The following is a 27,008-nucleotide window of genomic DNA, read 5'->3' on the forward strand; positions in this document are numbered from 1 at the left end:
TTCACTGCATGTATCATGTAATCCCCTGCACACTGTGTGCATAGTGTCACATCCACATGCTACAGGCTACTATCAGTGCAACACGAACCACTCAATAACAATGTGCATAAGCCCTTAATAATGCTTATTTTCAGATACAAACCACAATCTGCATGATACAATACTCGACAAGTAGTAAAGCACTCACCCGTCACTTTTCAGTCACATACCCGAGGACATAAGAGCTGCGCTGTGTTACTGAAGTCAGCCGTCTCATCCACCATAACTGCCACAGAATTTTTTTTTTTTTTTTTCTTCTTTGATGTGATCATTTAACACTTCTGACACTGCATTTATTATATGGTTTTGATTTTTTCCTGACGGTCCTGTAAAAACTGTGGCCGTGGCAAGATGATGTCGCAAGTCAGCATCATGCTCCGCTATAGCGTTAACAATTCCAAGTAATTACCCCTGTTCAGCGAATCTTCATCGTCTCCCAAAAAGAGAACACAGTCACTCACTAAGACGCTTCAGAAAGTCCCGGTTCTTTCTGACCCTCTCATTGTGGACGCTGATCTCCCGTTTTCTCTACTCGTTAAGTTCCAAATCCACAAGACTTTCACCAAAAGTTTTTAAATGCATGACTGACATTATTATGGCGCTCGGAGCCTTGGTGTTTAAGAGCTGCCTTCGTGAAGCTGTTCAGACTGTCAAAGCCAGAATCATTCCATGTCCCTTTACTCGTATTAAAAAGTAAACACGGCCAACAAAATAACTTCTTGTGCTGGGGCAAAAAGATCGCGTGTATCTGCAACAGCCAATGTCATTTTCTTTAATAACTGAATTTCGCGCTCACGTTGGAAATTGACGACAGACGTCAGGTGTAGCGCTGGGCACGTCGCTAGACCCGGAGGACATGCTGTCAATAAACGTCAAAATTTGATTGGTTGATGTTTCTGTCACTAATGATTGTAACAAATCAGATGTGTTGTCCTTCAACACAAGCCTAGCAGTATCTGTAGAGCTGGCCCCAGCTGAATAAGCTGCTTTTTATGTGAATTTTTGAGGGTACTCCGGTTCAACCTCAACAAAACTAACGAATTTTGCGGACATAACACCAATGAAAAAAAAATAGCATACTAAAGAAAAACATTTAACACTTTGTTGTTGGGGAAAAATTATTTTTGATTTTATTTTAAGGCCAGCAGAGAAGGCCCTGCTGGTCCTGACGGCCCACCACTGAGTTTAAGTAATGGTTAATCAATTGCAGTTTTTAAGTTCATATCACAGTTTTTATTAAGTGAAATTAACTTTTTTCATTAAAATTAAAAATTAAAATTAAAAATTAAACACTTTGTCAATGAACAGAAGAAAACTCACACTTTTTCAAGACCCATGTGCCCAACTAAAGGAAACAAAATTTACACAATAGTTACTAACTTTACTGACAAGATTTACAGCAGTTGTCTAGAACAATAAATAAAAAAATGTTGACCCTCAAAAAGGTACATAAAGGTTTCCGTCCGTCCGTTTTCATAAAAATCAATCCATTTACATTCAAAACTTTGACTTCATTGTCTTAAAGACAGCAGTGTACTACTTGATCAGACTTTACATTTCCAGACAATGTCTCGGTTTCATGGATCACCGTTATGTAAATGGAGGTTTGGCATCCGATCTGTAGTTAAGATTGCACACATTATATAGTACACATTTTACACAGCTCAGTGTAGTTTTTGATGCGCTTTAAATCATTTGAACTAAGGTAATCTACGTGATGTTTATTTTGCTTGTCATCAGAAATAAACTACTCTAAAATAACTCTGATTCTTTGTGAAAGTTTACCAGAAGTTAAGTTTGTTCCACGAAAGCCCTATGTTTATGATGTTACTGCTGAACCATCTATTGAAATACACTGGACACGTTTTGTAACAAGCAAGATGTTTTCCGTCTCTGTTGCAGGTTTAACATGGCTCCCATCTACGAAAGGGATGTTGGTCGAAAGACTAATCTGATGACTATCAATCCCACCCAGATCAAACGGTGAGAATTCATTGACTAAACAACCCTGCTTAAAAAAACAATAGACACCATCACAGAAATTCTATTGGTTTTATTGGGAATTTTATTGGTTCAAATGGAATATGGCCCAAAACACACTACAGTGTATTAGTCTTTGTTTGTCTCTAATGGTATGTATTGATTCTATGTATTGGTTTTAATGGAATATGGCCAAAAACACACTACATTGTAGTGGTTTTATTGATAAAAGCCAATGGTTCCCTTTCAGTTGGTCACTGCGACGTCACGTCGTGACCGACGAATTGGGAACTCGCTTAGAGAGACCAATCTGCTTCGTACTACTAAAACGCCAATGAACTTGGCATTGAGATATTTGCATAATGCTGGCGCCGCCCCGCCAGGTGCGTATATAAGCAGCAGGTGCAAATATGGAAATGAGCTCTTTCGCTTCGAAAGCCGGCATTATCTGCTACTGAGAAGCTACTTGCTCTTCTGGGAACGGTTGCTGAAGTTGATTGACAAGCAGTACTAACACAGCGGACGCTCGCAGTATTCCACTGCTCTGCATATTTTTGTTTTGAGTTTAGTGTGTGCGTTGTCTCTCCCTGTGCGCATCATCAGCTGAGCACCTAAGAGTGATTTCCCTAAAGAGTGATACGTGAGAGCTCTGTGTCTTTTTAAAGACAGCCACTCTCTCGTATATTCGGAGATCAGCGTCCTTATCAGGATAGCTTTTCCTCCGTGCGATCTTGGATGCGAGAAGTACAGGGATTCCAGTGACGGTCACGAGCGCTGTCTTCGCGCTTGGGCATCGAGCACTCCGAGGCTGCGTTCGTGGAGAGCTTTTGCTCTCTCTGTGAGAGCATAACCCTCTTGGATTGCGGAGACCACTGTCGTTTCTACGGGAATGCTGTCCGCGCCTTTGCAGTGCTGAACGCCGCCATGGTGCGGCTGTCAAGTGCTCGCAGGACGCTCTTCGCATCACTACGCTGAATAGGACGGAGGATGCGTCCTTCACCTACCGGCCTTCTCATCCTCAGCCGGTTTAGGCTCCGGTGGAGACTGCAGAGTCGTGTTCTGCGATTTCTGCCGAATCCATTGGACCTCCTTCTGATCCCGTCACTTCTGCAGCATCAGAGGGGTGCCCACTTTTCCCTCCGAGGCGGAGTCGTCCCGGAGATGGCGGCCGTGCCCGCTCGAGCGGCGAAAACGGTACAGTTGGAGGGGTTAACCCCTCTCCGCCCGAACCGTCCCGCCCACATGATTGGTACTTTGGAGCTGCCCGGGCCTCTACGGTCCTCACCTCCTGTGCCTGCCTTTCCCGACGGCACGAAGAGCTGACGTGATTTGCGGCCGTCTCGGCCGTTCAGCTTTCACCCCTCACCTCCCTCACCAACGGAGCCGCTATAAGGACGGGGATCCCTTCAGTAGAGCAGGGGGTTGCGATGCAGCTGCGTTCCTGGAGGGACCACCCAACCCTTCCCTCCCGTGTTTGTATAGACAGTCGTCCGGTTACGGGCGCTGCCCATCAGGCATGCGGAGACGCGGCTTCAGCCCTGCACGCAATAACGTTGCTGCTGCGACTTTAGAGATTTACAAGGAAGGCCGCGACCTTCAGTCGTGCGATGTCCACCACAGTGGTTCAAGATCGCCACCTTTGGCTGTGTCTGGCTTACATGACGGACGCAGACAAGAACAACTTCCTGAATGCTCCTGTCTCACAGACTGGCCTCTTCTGCGAGCCCGGGGAGTCGTACAGCTCCGCTGCGCAGACTGAGGCGATCTCCTAGGTCGTGCCCCGGCGGAAGAGAGCTGCCCTGGTCCACCAACGCCGGCTCCTCAGTCTGCCTCTCGCCTCTCCACCTCTGTTCCCCTCCTCGGACCCCATCTCGGCAGCGCAGGGGAACCGGTCGTCAGCAGCTCGCCCCGCCCGCTTAGCCGCTTCCCGTGAAAATCGGGAGTTTAAGTGGCCAGAGACCCGGAGTGGCGGAGGATCACTCTTCAGGAGACGGTGATTCGCTCCTTCCCCCGGAAGAGGGCCGGGTGGAAAATCTTTGGTTTCATTTTGTTCCACCGGCTGTCCAGCCGGTACCCACATAACCACACTAAGAGTGCATTCCTGTTCCCTCTCCAGGTCTCCTGAGGATCGAGAGAGCAGTGAGCGGGCACACACACCAGCTCACCCTCCTCCTCCTCTTTCGCCAGCGGGTGTTTTTCGGAGTCTGCGCTCTCCGGAGAGGAGACCAGACGACCATCACCCTCAGCGGGCTCAGGTCAGTGTCACACACACACATACTGTAGATGTTTATGCTGTCACAGCAGACGCACCAGCAGTCACGCATGTCCCGCTCGGCTGCCCACCGCGGGTACTTCGGTAGTGCCGTAAATTCCCCTCGTACGGTCCCTGGGTGCTTGGCTTCAGCTCACCAGCCCGTCTCGTTGGGTTTTACGCACGATCCGCCTCGGTTACGAAATACAATTTACCGGCATACCCCCAAATTCTCGGGCATTCGTTTCACTACAGTGAAAGTGTCCGATGCACATGTACTGCGTGCAGAGTCGATGTCCTACTGGCGAAGGACGTATCGAGCCGGTCCCTCTTACCGAGAAGATGATAGGGTTTTTCCAGACTTTATCTCATAGTATCCAAAATACGCGGCGGATTACACCGATTTGATTTACGCACCGGCTCTCCAAATGAGATCCTTCAGGATGATACCACCGAAGCGCGTATTTCAATGTTCAGATCGGTTTGCAGCCTTAGACCTGTAGACGTGTACTTCATGTGTCCATCTCCCCTCGCCTTAGACCATTTTTCGCTCTGCGTTCGTGGGGTGGGCATATTAATACTAAGTACACCATTCGAGCTGTCTCTCTCTCCCCGTGTCTCCATGAAAGTGCTTGTCACAGCATTAAAATCTCAGAGAGAGAGAGCGTTGTTCGCATTCTGCTTATATTTACGTCAACTTATAATAGCTCGTTCTTGGCAGACGTGCGCGAACACAGAGATTTAATGCTTCGGCATCTTGCTCGTTTAAGTCATCAGGTCAACTGGGAAGAGAGCACTTTGCCCCGTGCAGAGGATCCTTTTCTCAGTATGGAAATAGACTCGATCGATTTATATGGCGTGTTTTATAAGAGCGCACACCCAGTCAATTCTGACTTGCCTCGGTTTAGTTCGAGGGAAGAACGCGGTCCCTCTGAAACAATTTCAGAAGCTCCTGGACATATGGCAGCAGCTGCGGCTGCACCGCTCGAGCTGCTTCATATGAGACCGCTTCAGCGTTGGTTTTACGATCGAGTCTTGAGGAGAGCGTGGCGCAACGGCATACACCGTGTATCCATTACACCTGCGTGTCATTTTCTATTTTACCCCGTGGTCAGACCCAGCATTTCTGATAGCAAGATATGCCCCTGAGTCGGGTCTACTGGCATTCTGTAGCACATGCGATGCCCCCAGCACGGGATGAGCAGCCACGTATGACGAGCTTGCAGTCTCAGGGGTGTGCATAGCACCCCAACTGCCGCGAGCGGTGCGCTTTATATCTGGGACTTGTACGCTCCGCTATGGAGATGCGAGGGAAGGATGTATTAGCCGACACCGACAACATTGCGACTGTTGCGTTATTTACCGTTAAGGCGGTTTTTGCGCTCTCGTCACCTGTCACATCTCGCTCGTCATCTCCTCCTTTGGAGTCAGAAGCATCTGAGGTCCCTTCGTGCCATTTACATCCCGGGTACGCTCAATACAACGGCAGACGCGCTTCCCGAGCTGCGCGCCCCGACGAATGGCGACTCCACCCCCAGACGGTTCAGCTAATTTGGAAGAAGTTCGGTCGTGCGCAGAGATCTATTTGCGTCACCGGACGATACCCACTGTCGCCTGTTTTATTCACTAACCGAGGGCAGCCTCGGCGTGGATGCGTTGGCACACAGCTGGCCGCGGGGGACGCGCAAATGCGCATTCACTCCAGTGAGCTTAATCGCACAGACACTGTGCAAAGTCAGGCAGGACGAGGAGAGCCTTTTATTAGTCGCCCCGTACTGGACGATCAGGAATTGGTTTTCAGAGTTAATGCTCCTCTCGACAGCCCTCCCTGGCGAATTCCCCTGAGGAAGGACTTTCTTTCTCAAGGAGGGGGCACATTAGGCACCCGCGCCCCGACCGGTGGAATCTCCATGTTTGGTCGTTGAGCGTGCGCAAGGTTTAGGTGATTTTTTGCAAGCGGTATCTAACACCATCGACGCGGCTCGAGCACCGTCCACAAGACGGGCTTACGCGCTTAAATGGAACCTTTTCGTCACCTGGTGTTCTTTGCAACGCGAGGACCCCCGAGAATGCCTCATTAACATTGTGCTTCATATCTCAACACCGTTTGGAGCGTAGGCTGTCCCTCCACCATTAGAGTTGATATCGCCGCTATTTCTGCTCATCACTCACTTATCAACGGCAGATCAGTGGCCAGCATGATTTGGTTATTAGATTTTAAGAGGCGCTCGCAGGCTAAACCCCTTGCGCCCTCCCTCTATTCCTCCTGAGACTTGTCCATGGTGCTGAAGCCCTACAGGTCCCCCATTCGAGCCTTTGCAGTCTGCGAGTCAGAAGTTTTTGAATGAAAACTCTGACCCTGCTAGCATTTGCCTCCGTGAAGAGAGTAGGGGATTTACATGCATTCTCTGTTGACGATTCGTGCCTTCAGTTTGGTCCTGCTGTCTCACTGAGACCCAGACCAGGCTACGTGCCCAAAGTTCCCACCACTCCCTTCAGAGATCAGGTGGTGAGCTTGCAAACGCTGCCCCCGGAGGAGGCAGACCCAACCATGGCTTTATTATGTCCCGTACGAGCGTTACGCCTCTACGTGGATTGCACACAAAGCCTCAGGACCTCAGACCAGCTCTTTGTTTGTTACGGTGCTCAGCAGAGAGGGAAAGCTGTCACTAAGCAGAGGATGTCTCATTGGATAGTTGATACTATCGCCCTTGCTTATAATCTGCAGGGCATTTCCTTGTCTATTTAATTTGAGAGCTCACTCTACTAGAAGTGTTGCCTCATTTTGGGCACTCGCTCGTGGTTCCTCGCTAACAGACATCTATAGAGCTGCTGGTTGGGCGACACCTAATACGTTCATTAGATTTTACAGTGTTCGTGTCGAGCCTGTCTCCTCTCGTGCCGTTTCCTCGTTAGGGGAAGCACAGAGAACAGGCTCGCAGGTCGGCTTGCAGCCTCCGACTGACGCTACACAATAACTGTCAGTATGGAAGGCCTTCAGGACAAAAATGCGTAATACTTTGTTTTGTCTTCCTCTGCTGCCTTGGCAGCCTGATGTTGCGGAGCATCCGCTGGCAGCCTCTCACTAGCTGCATCCTCGCGAACCTGTGTTTGGCTCGGGCATCCACATTGCGTCCCACCGGGTTCCTTTGTGAGTATTTTTCCGTGGGGTTAATCCTACTAGCCCACGTTTCCCTCAGCAGAGCACTGCTTTGCTTACACAGCCACGGCTGTCTTTTTTACTCAACTACGGTTGACTTTCGCCCACCAATAGCCCTAAACGGGGCGGTGGCTTCCGCAGCGTCCCTATACCGCTCAGATAGGGCGCTTCCCAGTCGCTGGCACTACTGTGGGGTTAAAGGAACATCTAGTGCCCGGCCTTCTGCCTTAAAACCTAATTCTCCTTATCCTTAAGTGGAACCGGAGGGCTTTACACAGACACTGGAAGAGTTTAACCCCTTAGTGGCGTTTTGGTAGGGATTCCCAATTCGTCGGTCACGACGTGACGTCGCAGTGACCGACTGAAAGGGAACGTCTCGGTTATGTATGTAACCCTCGTTCGCTGCTCCCTGCTGTTTATCGGCCGGTCACACTTTCCGGCTTTCTCAGCGAAATGAAGCTAATTTCCATATTTGCACCTGCTGCTTATATACGCACCTGGCGGGGCAGCGCCAGCATTATGCAAATATCTCAATGCCAAGTTCATTGGCGTTTTAGTAGTACGAAGCAGATTGGTCTCTCTAAGCGAGTTCCCAATTCGTCGGTCACGACGTGACGTCTCCGTTCCCTTCCTTCAGGGAACGAGGGTTACATACGTAACCGAGACGTTCCTATTGGTATTTTAATGGAATCCATTAGAATTTTCTGTAATGGTTTTATTGTTTTTTCAGCAGGGAATATACACATGCTTTTATAGTAACCTAATAAATGTATGAAATTCGTATTTTTGTATTTTATGTTATAATGATAAATGTTTATCTATTAAAAAACACAGTAAGTCTCCTATGTACCTAAAGCATCACACTGTAGGTTTGCTTCAGACATCTGCTTGAAGGTGGAAACTAGATTGTACTGGAACATAACATGAGATAGAAATCCAAGAACACCCTGTTAGCTAAAAAAATCTATGAAGGTTGAAGTTAAAGAAATTTCAATTATTTATACAGATGTTTCAGCGACAACAGCATAAATGACTTTTGTGGCACAAACTTAAGTTTTTGATCGATTGTAACCATTGGCGGCTGGTGCTAAAAAAATTTGGGGGGCGCAAACAAACTCAAAATCAAACTTTTACTGTAGTAATGCAGGACTGTAAATAGCCATTTATCAGGTGATGATTATCTGATTAGACTGGGCTGCAGTGGCTCAGTGGTTCATGTAGATTGTCTACAAACCGGAAGGTTGTTGGTTTAATCCCCGGCTCCACCTGACCAAGTGTTGAGCTATCCTTGAGCAAGACACCTAACCCCAGCTGCTCCCGACTAGCTGGATGGCGCCTGGCATGGCTGACACGGCCGTCGGTGTATGAATAAGTGAATGAATGGGTGAATGAGAGACAAATTGTAAAGCGCTTTGGATTACCATAGGTCTGTTAAAAGTGCTATATAAATGCAGTCCATTTACCATTATCATTACTGCTTAGCTAAAATGCTGAAAATGTTTCAGTTGAAATCAACTGTTAAAGGATCAAAGGAATGTACAATGAATCTGTAATGAACTAAGGTAATCATTCACACACCAGAGGTTGCCAAAAACGTTTTTCAATCTCCGTCATTTTTGTCTGTCACGGTCAGTTATTATTATCCGTCATTTAATGTTTTAATTGCTTTCGTTCACATATCCATTTCTAATCATAAAATTACAAGACGAGTCAAAATGTGTTCATTTATTTGTGAAGAGAGCAGATAAACGGAGGCCGTGCATCACTTTAAATGTTTAAGGGCTTTTTTTTCTCACTGACAGCGGAGGCGATAAAACACGCAAACTTTATGCTGAACAGGCAAATATTAACAAATCAAAAAACAAAAAACTACAGCGATTTAAATATCAATAAACGTGTACAAATTTTAATTGAACTAAACTCATCTGAAACCATATTGTGTAATAAACGCATGAAGGCAGATTAATGCAGACTCTTGTCATTGTCTTGTTGCAGCGCTCCTGTAGTGTTTAACTTCAGCAGCGATGCGCAGACCAATCAGTGTATGACATCAAAATATCGCAAGAAAGTTTAGAAACCAGAGCGTCATTAGGGCAACACACTGTCAACAACTGGACGTGACTAGGAATTACATTTAGTCAAGTTGTATGGGCAATCTGCCAAAATAGGGTTCGGATTTTTCTTTTCCTGCTTAAAATTTTTTTTGTCAAAGACTTTTCGGTTATCGCGACCGAACATACACAAAAAGGACAATAAAGTTGCCTAATCACAGGCTCATATTTTTCTTTTGGCTTTAATAGCAATATTTTGCTTGTCCAATTGCGGCAATTTTTTTGTTTCAACATTGATAGGTGCTCTTTTATTGTCAGGGTTTAGGACTGATGAACCCAAGAGCAACGATGAGGGGTTAAACAAAAGACTTTTATTATACTTAGACAAAACAAAAGCCCATGCGGGGGCAAAACACATCAACAAGATATAAAGATAAACAGAGACTAACACAAAACTAGACTACAACTTGACGATTAACCTGACTTGATTTCTAGACTGGAGAACATACGACAAGCGCGCACACACACAACGGTACAAAATGATCCTGCACAGGGCTAAAGAAACAATGTCATTAAATAAGAAAACCAAACAAGATAACGAGGAGGGAACAGGTGATGGGAATAAACTAATGATTAACAATAAGCAGGAAAACGAGGGGGCGGGAACAAGAGACGAGACACCGAAGGCACATGACCCGATACACAAGGCCATGAACCTCCACATAGAACATGGGACTGCCAGAACCCTGCCATCATGACAAGACATAAATATTAGACAAGACTCTTTGGCAGGATCCTGACATTTATATGTCAATTACATTATTTATGCATCATTTAAAGGTAGAAATCTGTAACTGTTCAGCTGCGCACAATTTCAAGCTCATTCGCGATTAATAGATTTCACGTCTGAAAGTGAGCCTTGTGCATGTTTTCCTTGCGTACAGTCGTTTTATGAATCACATGTGCACGCTTTTGAGAAATGATCATAAGATCAAATCTAGGCCGTTTTTAATGCAGCATTTTATAAATGAGGCCCCATATGAGCTTCCACTTCAGACTGTGGGTAAAAAGGAAGTCACCACAATTTGGCCAAATAGGACTTGTCCTTAAATCAATATCTTTTGTTGGTTCTAGAACAACATTCCGGTCAAAGAAACATGTCTTAACCTAAAGTTTACATGTCAAATCATAGGAAAATAATAGGTTGATAAGAATGGTATACAAGCCCCTAATCCATTCATAAACCTAAATCTTAACATTGACTCTACACCAAACTCTACAGTTTCATTTGTCAACAGAAACATTGTTTCAGACCCAGCAGCAATGACGTTGTGAAATCATGTTTACTATAGAAAAGCAACAAACTAGCCTTTGAAAGCCACAGTTTCAATCCCAGTCAACACGTGAGATCACATGATATGAAATGCGCAGAAAAAATTCCAACAAAACGCACTGACAAACTATAAAATAAATGATATATTATGACCCACTGTAAAAAAACAACAACATAGTAATTTTAAACTTCAGTGTTTGTTTTTGTACAACATGGTCTTCAATGTTTAATTTGTGTGACTTTACCAAGCCATTTGATTTGTAGGCATATGTATTCCTTCAGTTGTGAGCAGCAGCGTAACGATCCAACACCGGGCCCCTAAGCAGGATTATCAAGGCGGGCCCTTTACTACAGCACGTGATGTCGCAATGTCCACAAGCAGGCTACAATGAATAGGACAGGACAGAGTCATAGAGACATTAGATCAAGGGCGTAGGTTTGATTCTGGCATTGGTGGGGACATAAATAAAATGGTCGCATTGCAAAAACTGTTTATCACCGTTTATTTGACATAAACAACAGACAACTCAGTATGCACTTTACTCAGTGACATCTGACTCGCCACCCCCGGCCATCCCAAATTTATAATAAACAATTCGTTATGTCCTAGAGTCTAATAAACAGTAACTGTTTAAGTCTTTGTCAAAAAAAGAAAATCACATTGTAACATATATGAATCCATATTTACTTTATAACATTAAAAAAATGTGCAATTAATATTTAATTCTTAATTTAATTTTGCCAAAAAAATCTCAGTGTTGAAGTAGGTATGTATATCATGCTGTTTCCTGAACAACGTTTATTAACGTTTCTGTAGTTCACATTAAATCTTCTTTTCATTAACAGACTAATCATTAATCAGTGTGAAAGAAATAGTTTAAGTTTAAAATGCAACCTTACATTATGTCTTCATCTGTGCAAGTAATGACCACAGTGCAGTAATGTAAAGTATTCAGCAATCATGACATGAATTCATGTTTTTACCATGTTGGGGTTATTTTCTTTCATGGATTAGTGACCCCCTAAATAACCTTGCCACCCTATTTATAAAAGGTTGACACAAGTTTGCAACTCCTCAGGGTTAACATGGGATTGTCGTGTATTGGTGAAAACACTGTCCTTGAATCATTATGTGACACAACTTTTTTTGTGCATGAAACAGTTACAGTGGGTATAATAATACTTTCTTCCTCACTTACCTGTAGCCCGAATAATCACGCACTTCATATTGAGTGAACTTTGGCGCGTTGTACAAAGTGAAACCATCCTAACACACTAGCGAGTAAAGAAAAGCCCATCTTAAAGTGTTGTGAGTTAGAGAGGCGGGACTCAAGATATGCTAATCCAATCATATTAGCAATGTGAGTTAGAGAGGCGAGACTAAAGAAATGCAAAGCCAATCATATTAGCGATGTGAGTTACGGAGGCGGGCATTGCAGAGAACGAAAGCTGTTAACCGTTTGTGTACCACATAGAGCGTTATTTTTACAGAACGGGATTGCAAAAGATTTCTAATCTCATTTAAATGATTCCTGAAAAAAAAATTATTATAAGTAAAAAATAGAAAACACAAGAATTAGACGGACATCAGTGGTTATATATAAATACAGATTAATTGTTTGGTCGAAATTATTGCTAGGGACAATTCAGTCTTCCCTGAATATTGGTAGGGACATGTCCCTAGGATCCCACCCTAAATCTACGCCCATGCATTAGATGACTGACAAAATCAGAAATAGCCTACGCGCACCAGTGGTGGACGAATTACACAAATCATGTACTTGAGTAAAAGTAAAGATACCCAGGGTAAAATATTACTCAAGTAAAAGTAGAAGTACTTGCTTAAAATTTTTACTTGAGTAAAAGTACAAAAGTATCTGCTTCAAAATGTACTTAAGTACAAAAGTACTGTGATTTATTATGGCCGTATAATTTTTGTCACAAAACTCAAATTATGTGAAATAACTCTCTTGGCTAACCAATCTATTAATATAAGGACATTAATTAATCAGACACTGATGTCTATTAAAATTATCATAAGCCAAAAACCTTAAAAACAAAAATTTCCTTTAGCACCAAATGAAATAACAGGATTTGAGAGCAGTAAGTCTCATTTCAAGATTTATTTGTTAAATAATTTAACAGTTTAAGTGTAATAAAAACTTGAATTAAGCACAGGTTCACATGAGTTTTCTTTTACTATCTGGAAGTTGATGGAGCCTCCACACTCTCCAGGTTTTCTTTCCTTGATGATGTTACAGTAACATACCTTTTAATGTTGGCTACAGTACGATGCTTTCTCTGCAAAAGAACAGATTTAAAACATTAAATACATAACGTTAAGTCTCCCTTTCTTTGACAAATAAAACAAGCCTTACAGAATATAATTTCAGAAATGATTAATGTGCTTTAGCATGTCATATTGTAATACATAATTAAATGTATTATTATATTTTGGAAGCAAAACTTTTGAAAATAACAATCTCAGTTAATAGGGAGCACTCCAATCCACCTGCCTGTTTAAGCATCATACACTGCATGGCTAGTCAAAATGTCATTTATATTTTACAACAGTGTTGATAGTGATTAATTGTCATTTTAAAATAACAGAGCACTGAGCTTCAAATACAATGAATTTAAGTGAAACAGCTAACTATACGGCTAAAAATAGCTTCAGCCTGCATAGCTTAAAGTTCATTCATGATAACGTCGTATATATTTTATCAACACAATTAACAGTTTTCTGCAAGCTACTGTTAAGATTGCTCATTTAAAAATATAACCAGAATAAAAATGGCTTACATCTACGCGTTTCCTTAGATTTGAAAGAGTATTCTTTTAAAACGAAATAGCACAGTTTCAAGGCAGGCAGAGAAGACACGAAGGACTCGTTCTTTTAATCAAGGACTTAAAAAAAACTCGCGTAAATAAGGCCATTGTTGTTGTGCAGGTCAGTTATCTCCTCCGTTGTTTTTGAATGCAGTTTCATTCTCCAAACGATGCATTGGCTGGTTGGCTGCTGCACTCGCGTGACTCGCGTAGCTTACGTGAAACAGCGCGGCAACTAAAACAAGTTCAAAACGAAGCGCATGCTGTACCCTGATTGGTGGTTTGACGCATCACGTGTGCATTTTTTTTTGTGCAGCTTTAGTTCCCTTTCAATACGGTTCACTTCGCATTGCGTCAGTTAGCTGACGCTATGGGGGAAACTCCTGTTTACTCCGTGACTGAAGCCTATTGGTTAACGTCTGTACAAAGTACAGACCAATGACGTTTGAACCCGCGCGCGGGAGGAACGCGTCCCTATATAAGTGCGGTTCAATCGTCAGGAGCTCATTATTTTCTCCTTCAGCGCGAACCTCTCGCTGCTCCGAAGAAAAAGAAGAAGCCTTACCTCGCCGTTGACAAAAGCCCTGCAGCGGAGTCCAGGCCTAGCGTCTTCCCCTGCCGTTTTCCGGCTGAGAACCGAAGATAGCAGAGTCCAGGTCTAGCGTCTTCCCCTGCCGCTTTCCGGCCGAGAACCGAAGATAGCCTTCGCTTGCCGTGGTACGAGCCCTGTGCAGCGGACACACGCCTGACGAGGTCTCCCCTGCGGCCGCCCGGTAAGATCAATATTTTTAATATAAAGCTATAAGCTAAAAGAGCAGGCGCTGTTGTAATAGCGTCCAGCACAGCGGCTCGGTGAGCCTCTCTGCTATGAATTTCCTCCGAGCGCGTTACCGGTCTGGCACCTCCCACGCCGGGACCGCGCTTATGCTTTGGTTGTCTTATCCATGTTTCGTGCTCCCCCTGCTGTTCCTCTCTCGCCGGGATGAACACACGGCGAGCCATGAGACTAGATGGATGCATAGACAAGCACACACGGACTAACCCCCCCTGTGTTCTGTCACACCGCAACCGTTCATGCTTACAGAGTCCCTTCGCTCCTCTCACATTCAGTGGCAAGATCTCTGGCACATATATTAATCCCCCGAGTGCATCGGGTGATACCGTCACGACGCATGGCTGTTCTGTCTGTGTTGCTGCTCCCCTCTGCCGTTCCTCTCTTGTTGAGATGAACAAGCGGGGAACCGTAGACCTGGATAGATGCATACGACAAGCAAACACGGGCGGTCTGCCCCTGTCTCTGTCATAGCACAGCCACTCATGCTCCACGCTCGCGGAGTCCCTCGCTCCTTTCCCCACAGTGGTGAGGTCTCTTAACGGCTTAGCTAGCACGCGGTATTACGGCTCGCTGCCTCTAAATGCAGCTGTCCAGTGTTCAACGATTACAGAGCTTCATGCCCCTCCCCTCCTGGAGCGGCGCGATCTCATTCGTCTGCTCGATAGGGCCAATTCGCCGCTATTGGAGCACCAAGAACACTCATTATAAGAGAGCTTCATGCCCCTCCCCTCCTGGAGCGGCACGATCTCATTCGTCTGCTCGATAAGGCGGACACGCCTCTATTGGAGCGCTAAAACACTTATTATAGAGCTTTACTGGCCTGAGCCGATCTCACTTCAGATAGCTCATTTTTCGTCTGCCTGGTAATTTCTCTCTGGTTTAGACGGAATCAGAGGCAGAACGAATTTGTTTATAATATACTGAGGCCCGAATACCTCCCTTTATTCAGTCCCGTCCTATATCAGTGCGCTGAATATTGGTACATTCTTATATATATATACCCGGTTTTTCTGCCCTTTTAATAAACGGCAAAACCGCGGGCCTCGCGGCAGACTTCCTCTCTGCGATGGGTTCAGTCTGACATTAAACTACCTAGACATACTACCCTGCTCCGTGAGCCGTTCGGTCACCGTCAATACTGAGGCTTGTGCACCTGAACGGCTGAGCTCTGGTCTCCGCAGCATAGCTGCATCAACAGAGAACGAAACTGTCTGGGAAAAAGGGGTTATGTCGCGCCTCGGCTGGACTGCCCTGAAATGTTTTCTGTGTGCTGTTTATCCAAACATACTGTGTAATACTGTCGGCTATGCGACCTCACTATAGTGGCGAACGGTATTTAATTCCTCTAAAAAGAGTAATTTCCGTGCTTACTATACTGTGTATTGACACCCACGGTTGTACGGTGTCTCTAAACACTTTATCGCCTTACTGACAAGCAATCAGTAATACGCACACACGGCCCGCTGTCCATAATTCTATCGACGCTAGCCGAAAAAACCCCGGTTTGGCCATATACTGTGTATTGACACCCCACGACTGTACGGTGTCTCTAACACCTTTCTGCCAAATTCGCTCGCAGCCCACCTCAGCTTCTCCGCTACGATGCTGATGGCGCAAACGAGCACGGTCTTACGGCTGTTATTCTCTCTTCCTAGAGGAAGGACAGCCTCAGACTTTTGCATGGCTCCAAGCGTTTGAATCGCGCCCTCTCCGGACGGCCACTCAAAGGCTTACAGCCAAGCGGTTTATGACGTTTTTCGGCCATATAGCTGATTTATATTAGCGGATCCGAAGACGCTCACGCCTCCGCTCCAATACTCGGAGATATTAAGGGTAATATCAACCTCAAGTGAGCTTGCTACCCGCCACAATAAGTTTCAAAGCTTAAAGCGCGCGCACAGTCAGACGCGCGCGGCATCTCGTTTAAGACGGGCGCACGTACCCCTCTAACGAGCCTCAGAAAGCTGAATATCGTGGCATTCTGTTCATAAGTCCACTTCAGTTTGACTAAGCAAAGGTCCCGCCCCGAGCTGACGGCCGGGAAGCTTGCTTAAGTTACACACTGCTGCATGAAGTGCTGTCATTACGAGCTAGCCCAGCATTTGCTGTGGGTTGAACACGCTTTACGACGGCAATCAGCCTTCGGCGCGTGGAACGCCGTTTGTCTCATATAAATCACCTTGTACTGTGAATACGGTACATTAAGAGGATGATTTAGCACTGCAGCACTCTCGACCGTGTTATTGTGATAATGCGGTCGGGCAATCTACGGTGGTTTCATTATTTACCGAACCAGACTGAGATCTCGCCCCCTGAACAAGCTGACGAGTCATCTCCTTTATAAACTCATTGCATCGCTTTATAAGCTATGTTCAATCAGAGTGATACGCATCTCATGCTTAAACTACCAATATTAACCCATTACGATGGGCGTGCGGAGATGGCATCCGTGGGACACGACCTACATTACGTGCCTTATGACACATTGACACAAGCTGCTAGGACCCCTTTCACGAGGCGTCCTTATGCAAAGTCTGATCCATTCTGTCTAGTGACATTTGAAAGTCAATACCCCCCGCGAATCGTGGGTGGAACACTTTTCTCCTCACTACAGAGGCACGGCGGCTCTCTCCCCTACCTATATCTATGTGGCCGTGATAACAGCGAACCACGCTTTTATGACCGACCATTCATTTCATTCACAAGCCTGTCATCTCTCAGATGCGGACGGCGGCGGTAACAGCGAACCATGCTTTTACGGCTGGCCATTCACTTTGTTCATAAGCCTGTCATTTCTCAGATGCGGACGGTGCCCGAGGCACAGCGCTCTGGAACTGTCCAAGGTCCTGGATGACACATACGTCTGACGTACATCAGACGATCAGCTGTTCATCTGCGTCACAGATCACTCAAGCACCTGTCAATACAGGCTATTTATGGATCGTTGACGTTATCACCTCCCGTGACAATTATGCTCACTTGTCTTAGAGCATGGGCATGGTCTTAGAGGTTTCTCATTTGACAATTGTGACACGGCCGGCTGGTCCCCGCCGTCCACGTTGTCAGTTTACAGCTTCGACATCCCTGCTTCGCACTACTGAGGTTTGTTGCATTAAAGGTGCGCCCATTAGCTCACCTGTATGCACGATATGGGTTTTAATTATATGCGTCCACCGTGCGCTTAGAGAAGCTCACATGTACACGCTATAACATTTTGGTATACAATAAGATGCGCTTGGGAAAGCTCACCTGTATACACAGCTGTGTTATGATTTGTGACACATACATTGTTGTTCATCTGTGTACGTTCACGGTGCGTTGGGTGCCCACCGTTACGTTCATCAATCATATTTGTACAAATTCACGGCGCGTTCTGTGCACTGATTTATCTATACGCATTCACGGTGCACTGAAGAGTTCACCCGTGTGCGCACAATTTATTATCAGAACACATGACGGCGCTCTCGAGAATCTTGCCGGCCTGTGCATTATAACACTCTGATTCATCTATATGCATTCACGATGTATTCAAGTGTTCACCTGTGCCCGTGCAATTTATAGTCAATACACATTTACGGCGCGCTTGGAAAGCTCACCGATCTGTGCACTATAATACTACCTATATGCATCCCGATGCGCTCGAGGGTGCACCTGGGTTCACACTATTGTGGTATCTGTATAATCCCACGCTACGAACCGTTCTGCCGCATATTATAGTCAGATCGGCCGTTCGTGAGCTTCGCAGATCACTCACTACGTATGTCTGTTGCTAACAGTGGTTATTTAGATAGATTGTTGAAACCATCGCACTGGCTCACGCCCCTCTATGAGCTATGTCCTATATAGAGCCCACTCTCTGCGAGTTTGGCTTCTTCATGAACTTGGTCTACAGGGGTATCTATATCTATATTTGATATCTGCTACGCGGCCGGCTGGTCTTCGCCGTCTACGTTGTCAGATTGTACAGCTTAGACGTCCCTGCCCTACGAGCGCAGGTTCTCTCGGCTCAATCATGCACGCTCATGCGTTTTATGTGTACACCACGGTGCGCTCAGCGAGCTCACCAACGTGACTCTGAATTTACTTATCTCGCACAGCCGCGGCGCGCTCGGTACCTCGCCGTCTTGTGCTATGTTATGTGCCCCCGGTGCGTTTAAAACCCCACCGTGTGCGCGTCAACAATTTATATGGTGCTTACACATTTGCTTTTTAAGCTGTGAATATGCCGGGTATAGGGCCACACGCAGTGTCTCTCCGGTAAGGCACTTCAGTACGTTGTGTATGCACGGCGTGATGGGATTACGTTCCCCCATAGCGTCAGCTAACTGACGCAATGCGAAGTGAACCGTATTGAAAGGGAACGCTTAGGTTACTCACGTAACCCCGGTTCCCTGAAATAACGGGAACGAAGCATTGCGTCTCTTGCCGTGCTACAAACGTCTACGCAGCGAGTGTTATTCGGCTGCGCGCTTCAGTCGAATAATAATGAGCTCCTGACGATTGAACCGCACTTATATAGGGACGCGTTCCTCCCGCGCGCGGGTTCAAACGTCATTGGTCTGTACTTTGTACAGACGTTAACCAATAGGCTTCAGTCACGGAGTAAACAGGAGTTTCCCCCATAGCGTCAGCTAACTGACGCAATGCTTCGTTCCCGTTATTTCAGGGAACCGGGGTTTCGTGAGTAACCTAAGCGTTTGCCCAGTTACGTTTTTTATCCACTGATAAATAAAAAGGAACGACCGATTTTTTAAAATGTAGTGGAGTAAAAAGTAAGATATTTGATTTTAAAATGTAGTAAAGTAAAAGTAAAAGTCTCCCAAAATAAAAGTACTTAAGTAAAGTACAGATACGCGAAAAAACTACTTAAGTACAGTAACAAATTACATTTACTTCGTTACTGTCCACCACTGACGTGCACCACAACAAAAACATAACACTGGTGACAGCGCACCATAACATATGAAAAAACACTGCTGGTGACAGCACACTATAACATATTGTTACTCACTGCTATGACTACACACACATACACCTAAGTCTAAATACATAAAAAAGATGCTCACTTACATTATAGGCTATAGCGTTACATTATAACCACATTATAATTTGTAGAGGCATTTTCCGGGCTTCAGTTCTGGATGGCATGATGCACACAGCAGCTCTAAACTTCAGACAAAACACAGCTCAATCATTACATACGCAGGATCGATCCATACCGTTCAAAATCATGTGTTTACTTACTGCTGCACTTTGTGCTTTGCTTTAGGAGTCTGGTGTAGTGTTTGGGTATTTAAAGCGTTATCATTTCTTGTTTCTGCAAAAAAAAACAAAAGATACAAACCAGCCAATATCAAACCTGCACAGAAACTCTGGGCTGTGATTGGTTGGGCTCTATTGCTAGCGGTGATTTCATTGGGCAATGGCTTGTTCGGCTTCATGCACCGCAATAATTGACAGCCGAGAGTGATCAAACTACCGCGAGAGTGATTCGTGAAACCATACGGATGAGTTTGCTTTTAAATCGCTCTCGCAGAACTTTGACGTCATCTGGCTGCCGGTTCTTGTGGCGCCGCATGAAGTCGAACAAGCCTTTTGAATAGGGATGCACCAGGGGCGTAGGCAGAAATTGTATTTTGGGCGGGCCGGAGCAAAAGTGAGTGGGCCTATAGTTTATCAGAATAAAATTACTTAAATAATAAATAAACCTTAGAGTGAAAAAAAAACAATAGACAAACTGCAAAAACAGTGACATCTTTACTTTTCAATTTTTGGCGAAGTCAATAATAAAACACTGTCTAAACATGTTAAACCAACAGAGCTCAATAAAGGCTGGACAAACCAAGCTTATTCAGGCTAGTCAGCAGTGCAAAAATAGTTCACCTGAAATAAAGTAGGCTAAAAATAAATTGAAATGACGAAAACTCTCAGCAGAGCACGGTTTGAAATAAATAACAACACACTGCCTAAGTTATGTTAAATCAACCATATACAGTGCAATCAGCCTGTTGGAAATTAAGCTTTTGTGCCAAAAATAGCAACTCATTTAAATTAAACAATGTAAGTTTAACCTATAAGGCTGGCATACATCTATACACAACACACCACTTAGTTAAATCACTTCACGAGCAAAAATAAGGAAATTAGTTAAACAGCATGCCTACCTTTGTTGTTTTAATTCTACAAAACAAGACTCAAACGCCTGGGTTTGATGTTGAAAACAGAAATGATCCCATTATAGTCCGAAGAGTCACAGAGTTCTTTTTCAAAAAACAAAAGGTTGTTGAGGCGGGTAGTAACTCATGGATGCAAATTGGGTTGTGAAGGTGGTTCATCAATTGCAGTTAGATCGGCGGGTAACCTGTGTCAGACTGACCGGGAGAGAGCACTGAATCTGCCGCCAGGGAGCAAGCGGCAGCCGGCGCCACCAGCGTCTGAAGAACTGGGCTGTTAATACTCGGTATACACTCTAAAAAACAAACGGTGCTATATAGCACCAAAACAGTTGCTTTGGATCGTAACGATAGAAGAACCATTTTTAGTGCCATATAGCACCGGTGAAGAACCAGTGAAGCACCAGTGAAGCACCAGTGAAGCACCTGTGTAGAACCATATAGTGCTATGTAGAACCATATGTGGTGCTATATGGCCCCTAAATGGTTCTACACTGGTGCTTCACTGGTGCTTCACTGGTGCTTCACTGGTGCTTCACTGGTTCTTCACCGGTGCTATATGGCACTAAAATGGTTCTTCTATCGTTACGATCCAAAGCAATTGTTTTGGTGCTATATAGCACCGTTTGTTTTTTTAGAGTGTAGATGGAGGCAGTGGCGTATCTTCTTCGTCAAATCTTGCTTTTTTAAATAACAGATTAAAGAAACTTTAGCCATTATTGTGGCAATGTTAATATTAGCTAAAAAAGCAGTTAGCAAAGTTAGCTGGCAGACTGCCAGAGCCCGCCGGCCGCTGCCCCCCACAGAGTCTATAGGTGTGTTCGACTTCATGCGGCGCTGCGCAGACCGATCGGCGGCTGACCTGAAGCAGTGCATTCCGGTTAGTATTTTTGTCCGACTTCAGCTGGCGCTGCAGGCACGTGAGTGTGTCATATGGTTTTTAAGTACCGCGAGAGCGTTTCGAGAGTAGCCGACTAGCTCAGCCGGTGCAGCTTCTCCAGAGCGGCTGCCCGGAGTTGTGATGACGTAACAGCTTTACGTGATTGGTCGCCTCATTGATGACAACGATCACGTGCGTTTCAAGTTTACTCCAACCTTTAGTTCCACTTATAAACATTATAAATTCATGTTTTAAAACAGGAAAAAACACTTTAATATGCCTAAATATGTTATATTGTGTCGTGTAATAAAATAAAAATGAAAATAACAAACTCTATTGGTATTTTAATAATATAGGCTTGTTTCCCGTTATTTTCGGGTATACAGTATAAGCAGCAATTAAAATATTCGATATAAAATGTTTCTGGTTGCAACTTTTTATTAAAAGGTTTGTTTTTATGAAATTCAGCTTTTAATTCACTTCATTTGCGATTAAAAACAAGGAAACACGGCGCACACGTCACTACGGCAAGCAGCAGGTGTCCGGCTTGACGGCTCCGTCTTCAGTTCCTCCCTCGACTGCAAGCGGCAAACCTCGCCGATCGGTCTGCGCAGCGCCGGATGATCTCGAACACACCTAATCTATCAGAACTCCTAGCAACCAAGCAACCAATTACGTTTCGGAAGCTTCCTACAACTTGCTTCAACAATTCCATTTTATTTAGAAATCAAATTAAACACACACCAGTCAATAATAAATCTGGTTTATGTTAATATATTTTATTAAATACATTTGAATAATAAAAATAAACTAAAAATGTATTTTGGTTAAACATTACTGGCTACGCCCCTGGGATGCACGATCTTGATTTTTCATGGCCGGTTTTTATACCGATTTTCTTAACAAGCAAATTGGCCAATTCCGATCCGATTTTCGATTTTTTTTCTTATCAAGCAACAAACAAGAAAGAATGAAAGTATACATAAACAATATGTTTATTTGGTATTTAACAGGCTAAACTTGGTTTGGCTATTGAAAACAATAACTGTAACCATCTAAAATTAACAGCAGTAACTGTGAAGTAGGGTACGTTCAATATGAGACCATGACATGGATGCCCAGATAGCAATTTTGTTCCGGCCCAGCTCCGGCCCACACAACCAGTTTTTCCTCGGCCCACATACAACGAAGAATGACGGCCCTACAGTGGCCCAGTTCTGAATTACGGACAAAGGCCACACATGGGCCACAACTGGCCCATGTCTCTGACAGAAAATAGCCCATAATTGGCCCAAACCTGGGCCAGAACAGGTTATAACATCGGTACCAGTTCTCAGCCATAGGTCAACCATATTAAAACCAGCATTTAACCAGAACTTCCAAAACTGAGCCATAACTCAGCCTAATCTTGCCCAAATTATATTAATAAATAAATCACACGAAAAATTACTTTCAAATTGTTTGCCTTTTTATTAATCAATAGCACACAAGTCAATAACACTACAACATTGTATGTGTTAAAACTCTTCTAGTATAAACTGCCAGCAATAAACAAAAATACTAGTTTGTTCAAATACATTATTGGCATGAATCTACCAACAACTTAAATTACAAAGCAATTTCATCCTTAGTAAACAAACAAAAGTTTAGAACAAACTGATAATAAAAAAACCTTTGTGACAGTTACATTTGTGTGTTAAACGTAGCTTGCCCAAATTGCCAGCTTTACACAAATACAGAAGTTCATTGAAATTAATATATAAGCATGAATAGAAATTTAAATGAATTACCGTGGGTAAATACAAGTTTAAACCAAACTGAACTTAAAAGTTAGTTAATTAGAAACTTCATGTGTATGTGAAACCAACTCTACAGCCAGCCAGCAAAGATACAAGGTCCAGTTAAAGTATTAGCATGAATCTAACTTAGGTAATTTCAAATAAAACGAAAAATTAAAACAATACAATTCATAAAAATGAAACAAACAATCAAGCACTAATAATAATCTATGTGTATGAGAAAGTGTTCCTATTCAGGATTGTCCTCAACAAGAAGTACTGCTTTCCAGCCTATCTTTTCTTCTCAGCTCCTCTTTCCATAGATGTAAACATTACCGCAGCCCACTGTTATATAAAAGAAAACAGATGCAAATCAATAATTGTTATGAAGCAAAAGCCATATAATAAAGTTATTAAAAGCATAATGGTATACTTTAAAACAAACAGTTAGATAAACAATTAGAAGATGAACCTTTTAGGATGAACTGCTTCTGTTTTCTTCCTCAAGTTGCTTTGGATGAAAATGGCTGCGTTGAATGTCTAAATAAAATGAAACATAGCTTAGACCTTAAAGATGTACTTTTCATTTAGATACAAAGCAAATGAGCAAATGAGATATGTTCTAAGCATGTATTTAAAATATATTATATTAGGAATATCCCCATTATTAGTTAACAAGAAAATTTAGTCAAATCAATATAAATGAAAGAGAGAAGAACCATATAGGGAATGTTAATGTACGTCACCGCAGTGTTGGATTATGGGACGTGGGCGCCATGTTTAGAGGCACCGCCGACCGCTATGCCATTTAATTGTGGGTGTGTTAAGCTAAAACTAGGTAAACTTGAAGAAAAATCGAAGAAATTGAGGAGTTTAAAAGAAAAAGAGAAGGGACCCTATCGGGAGAAACTAAATGCTACTGACAAAAAACTTAATTTGGACAAATAAACAACATAGATCCATATGATTTAGCAGCCCAAGACTGGATTACAGATCCAGACGCACTACCTCCGCTTACATATCTGGTCAATTACCTTGTTTTTGCAGGACTTTATTTACACTTTGCAGGAGTTTAAGAGCTATAAATCCCTTCAAGCTTATAGTAAGATGACACTTCTTCTTTTGGAGTCTTATGACGGTCGGCAAACCAGCTATTTACTGACAACGTGTTAATACCTAAGTATCTTAATGATTCTATACAAAAAAATCCTCCGTTGTATTCTGTGCGATGAATCAACACATGTTCATAAGATGGCACTTCAGTTTTGGCCAAGTTATTAAAACAAACAAAATGCTAAATATTTAGCTAGCGTTATGTCATTTTAAAGAGTCACAAGCAGTGGGTTTGAGCAGTTGCATTTAATAAAAAAATATTTGTTAATCGTCAAAATTGTCTAAAGATTTATTTCTTATAACTCATGTGGTGAGGTTGATCAGAAATGAATAAATAACGTTACATAATTTACATTTACAAGTTAGTTTGACAGTGTTAGCATAAAAACAAGACAATTTAAGTGGTTCTGCTTTTATTCATCACAAATTACTGAATGACTGAAAATGCAGCAAACACACTCTCGCTGATGCAGGGATTTTTTTTGAAAATTAAAAGTTTTTCTCCTGATTGCGGCAGGCAAACCACGCGATCCGGCGTCTTTTCGTCAGCTCCTCCACCGACTTCCCCCAAATAAAAGCTGAAAAAACGTATTCCGTTGTTCAGTTTCCTCCCTGAACGATCGTGTGACATGCTGTGGCAGTTCTTGATCGAGCAGTACTGACCAAACATATCGAAGTTTATTAAAATCTCGACAGAAAATACAAAAACGACCTCGAACACACTAACTTCAATACAGCGGGATTGGAGGCGATCCTGCAAATATGGCGGATTACTCATAATGCCACACGGCGTGACGTCAACTCCACATTCCCTATACTGCACGTCTAAGGTCTTCACAATTGCTGTCATACTTTATCCACCTATGAGAAATTCAGCTTTGCAGATATAATTCTAAAGATTTGTCAAATATTGATTTTGGAAGCAATTAAATTAACATTAAATTAAATGGTGGCCCTGATGTACTGTAACTAACCTGAATGTCCTCCTCCTGTCCTGTCAGCATCTTTGTCCCACCTCTTTACCTGAAGCAAACACAGCAGATGATTAACAGAAAATAATTTCACAGTATTCTATATATTCAAAATATTTGTATTTTTACCATTTTCCTTTGTATTCAACAATGCAATTCGTGTAACTAAAGTAATGTTAGGCTATGGTCAGTTCTTACTCACCTAATGAATGAAACCACTGTCCAGCCCTCTGTATTTATCTGCTTTCACTGAAATCACAATGTGACTATTTAGCCATATAGAGCAATCTTTTGATAATAAACACAAAGATGCAAACATGAGCCTCAATATTTAATTTACCTTAATGTGTCTATTGGAATATACACCCCATCATCCTTCTCTTGTCCCACTCCAGAGTCTTCATGTCTTGATGAACACAGACACACTTTCATCAAAAAAGGAAATTAAACGTTACAGAAATACATTTTAAAATATGTTTTTTATATAAATGTTCTAACATCAGGAAGACCAGATAACCAAATTCGATTACTTCATTATAATATGATCACAGTTATTCTTAACCTGATAGAAAACAGCTAATTTAATATCAATAATATAACGTTAATTGTCACACATTACGTTACACACGAATCACGTAAACGTTTGCAATCCTTTATACGTTTGTAAGACATTTAAACAAAAACATTTTTATGATTGTAAAAGTTTAAATATTTAAGTTCAGGTACTTACTAGGTGTGTTCGAGATCATCCGGCGCTGCGCAGACCGATCGGCGAGGTTTGCCGCTTGCAGTCGAGGAAGGAACTGAAGACGGAGCTGTGAAGCCGGACACCTGCTGCTTGCCGTAGTGACGTGTGCGCCGTGTTTCCTTGTTATTAATCGCGAATGAAGTGAATTAGATGCTGAATTTGATAAAAACAAACCTTTTAATAAAAAGTTGCAACCAGAAACATTTTATATCGAATATTTTAATTGCTGCTTATACTGTATACCCGAAAATAACGGGAAACAAGCCTATATTATTAAAATACCAATAGAGTTTGTTATTTCCCTTTTTATTTTATTACACGACAGAATATAACATATTTAAGCATATTAAAGTGTTTTTTCCTGTTTTAAAACATGGATTTATAATGTTTATTAGTGGAACTAAAGGTTGGATTAAACTTGAAACGCACGTGATCGTTGTCATCAGTGAGGCGACCAATCACGTCAAGCTGTTACGTCATTACAACTCCGGGCAGCCGCTCTGGAGAAGCTGCACCGGCTGAGCTAGCCGGCTACTCTCGAAACGCTCTCGCGGTACTTAAAAACCATATGACACAGTCACGTGCATGCAGCGCCAGCTGAAGTCGGACAAACTTACTAACCGGAATGCACTGCTTCAAGTCAGCCGCCGATCGGTCTGCGCAGCGCCGCATGAAGTCGAACACACCTACTATCTTTCATCCTGCTGCCTTTGAAATCTCTGTGTCCGTTATGATTGATTGACGCGGTGTAACTGCTACTCCGACGGTAACCCCGCCTATTGGTTAATTTGATTGGCCGCCGCTCGGCTTCCGTTAACAGGAAAGCTCGTCTTCTGTTATGTGATTGGCCAGTGGCACTCGCCTTTT

The 27,008-nt window shown here is 43.4% G+C and overlaps 2 protein-coding genes across 2 annotated transcripts in view; one reads left to right on the plus strand and one right to left on the minus strand.

The window, feature by feature from the left end:
* LOC135775928 (alpha-2,8-sialyltransferase 8F-like) overlaps nucleotides 1–27,008 on the minus strand; it is a 1,056,838-nt gene that overhangs the window by 11,794 nt on the left and 1,018,036 nt on the right. The gene's annotated exons all lie outside the window — the stretch shown is intronic.
* The window catches only part of LOC135772796 (alpha-2,8-sialyltransferase 8E-like), a 39,508-nt gene that overhangs the window by 8,538 nt on the left and 3,962 nt on the right, over nucleotides 1–27,008 (plus strand). Inside the window, exon 5 of the mRNA XM_065282322.2 lies at nucleotides 1,942–2,022. Within this exon, the coding sequence (XP_065138394.2) occupies nucleotides 1,942–2,022 (81 nt within the window). The remainder of the gene's footprint in view (nucleotides 1–1,941; nucleotides 2,023–27,008) is intronic.

Source organism: Paramisgurnus dabryanus, chromosome 21, assembly GCF_030506205.2.
Source record: "Paramisgurnus dabryanus chromosome 21, PD_genome_1.1, whole genome shotgun sequence".
NCBI classification, from domain to species: domain Eukaryota; kingdom Metazoa; phylum Chordata; class Actinopteri; order Cypriniformes; family Cobitidae; genus Paramisgurnus; species Paramisgurnus dabryanus.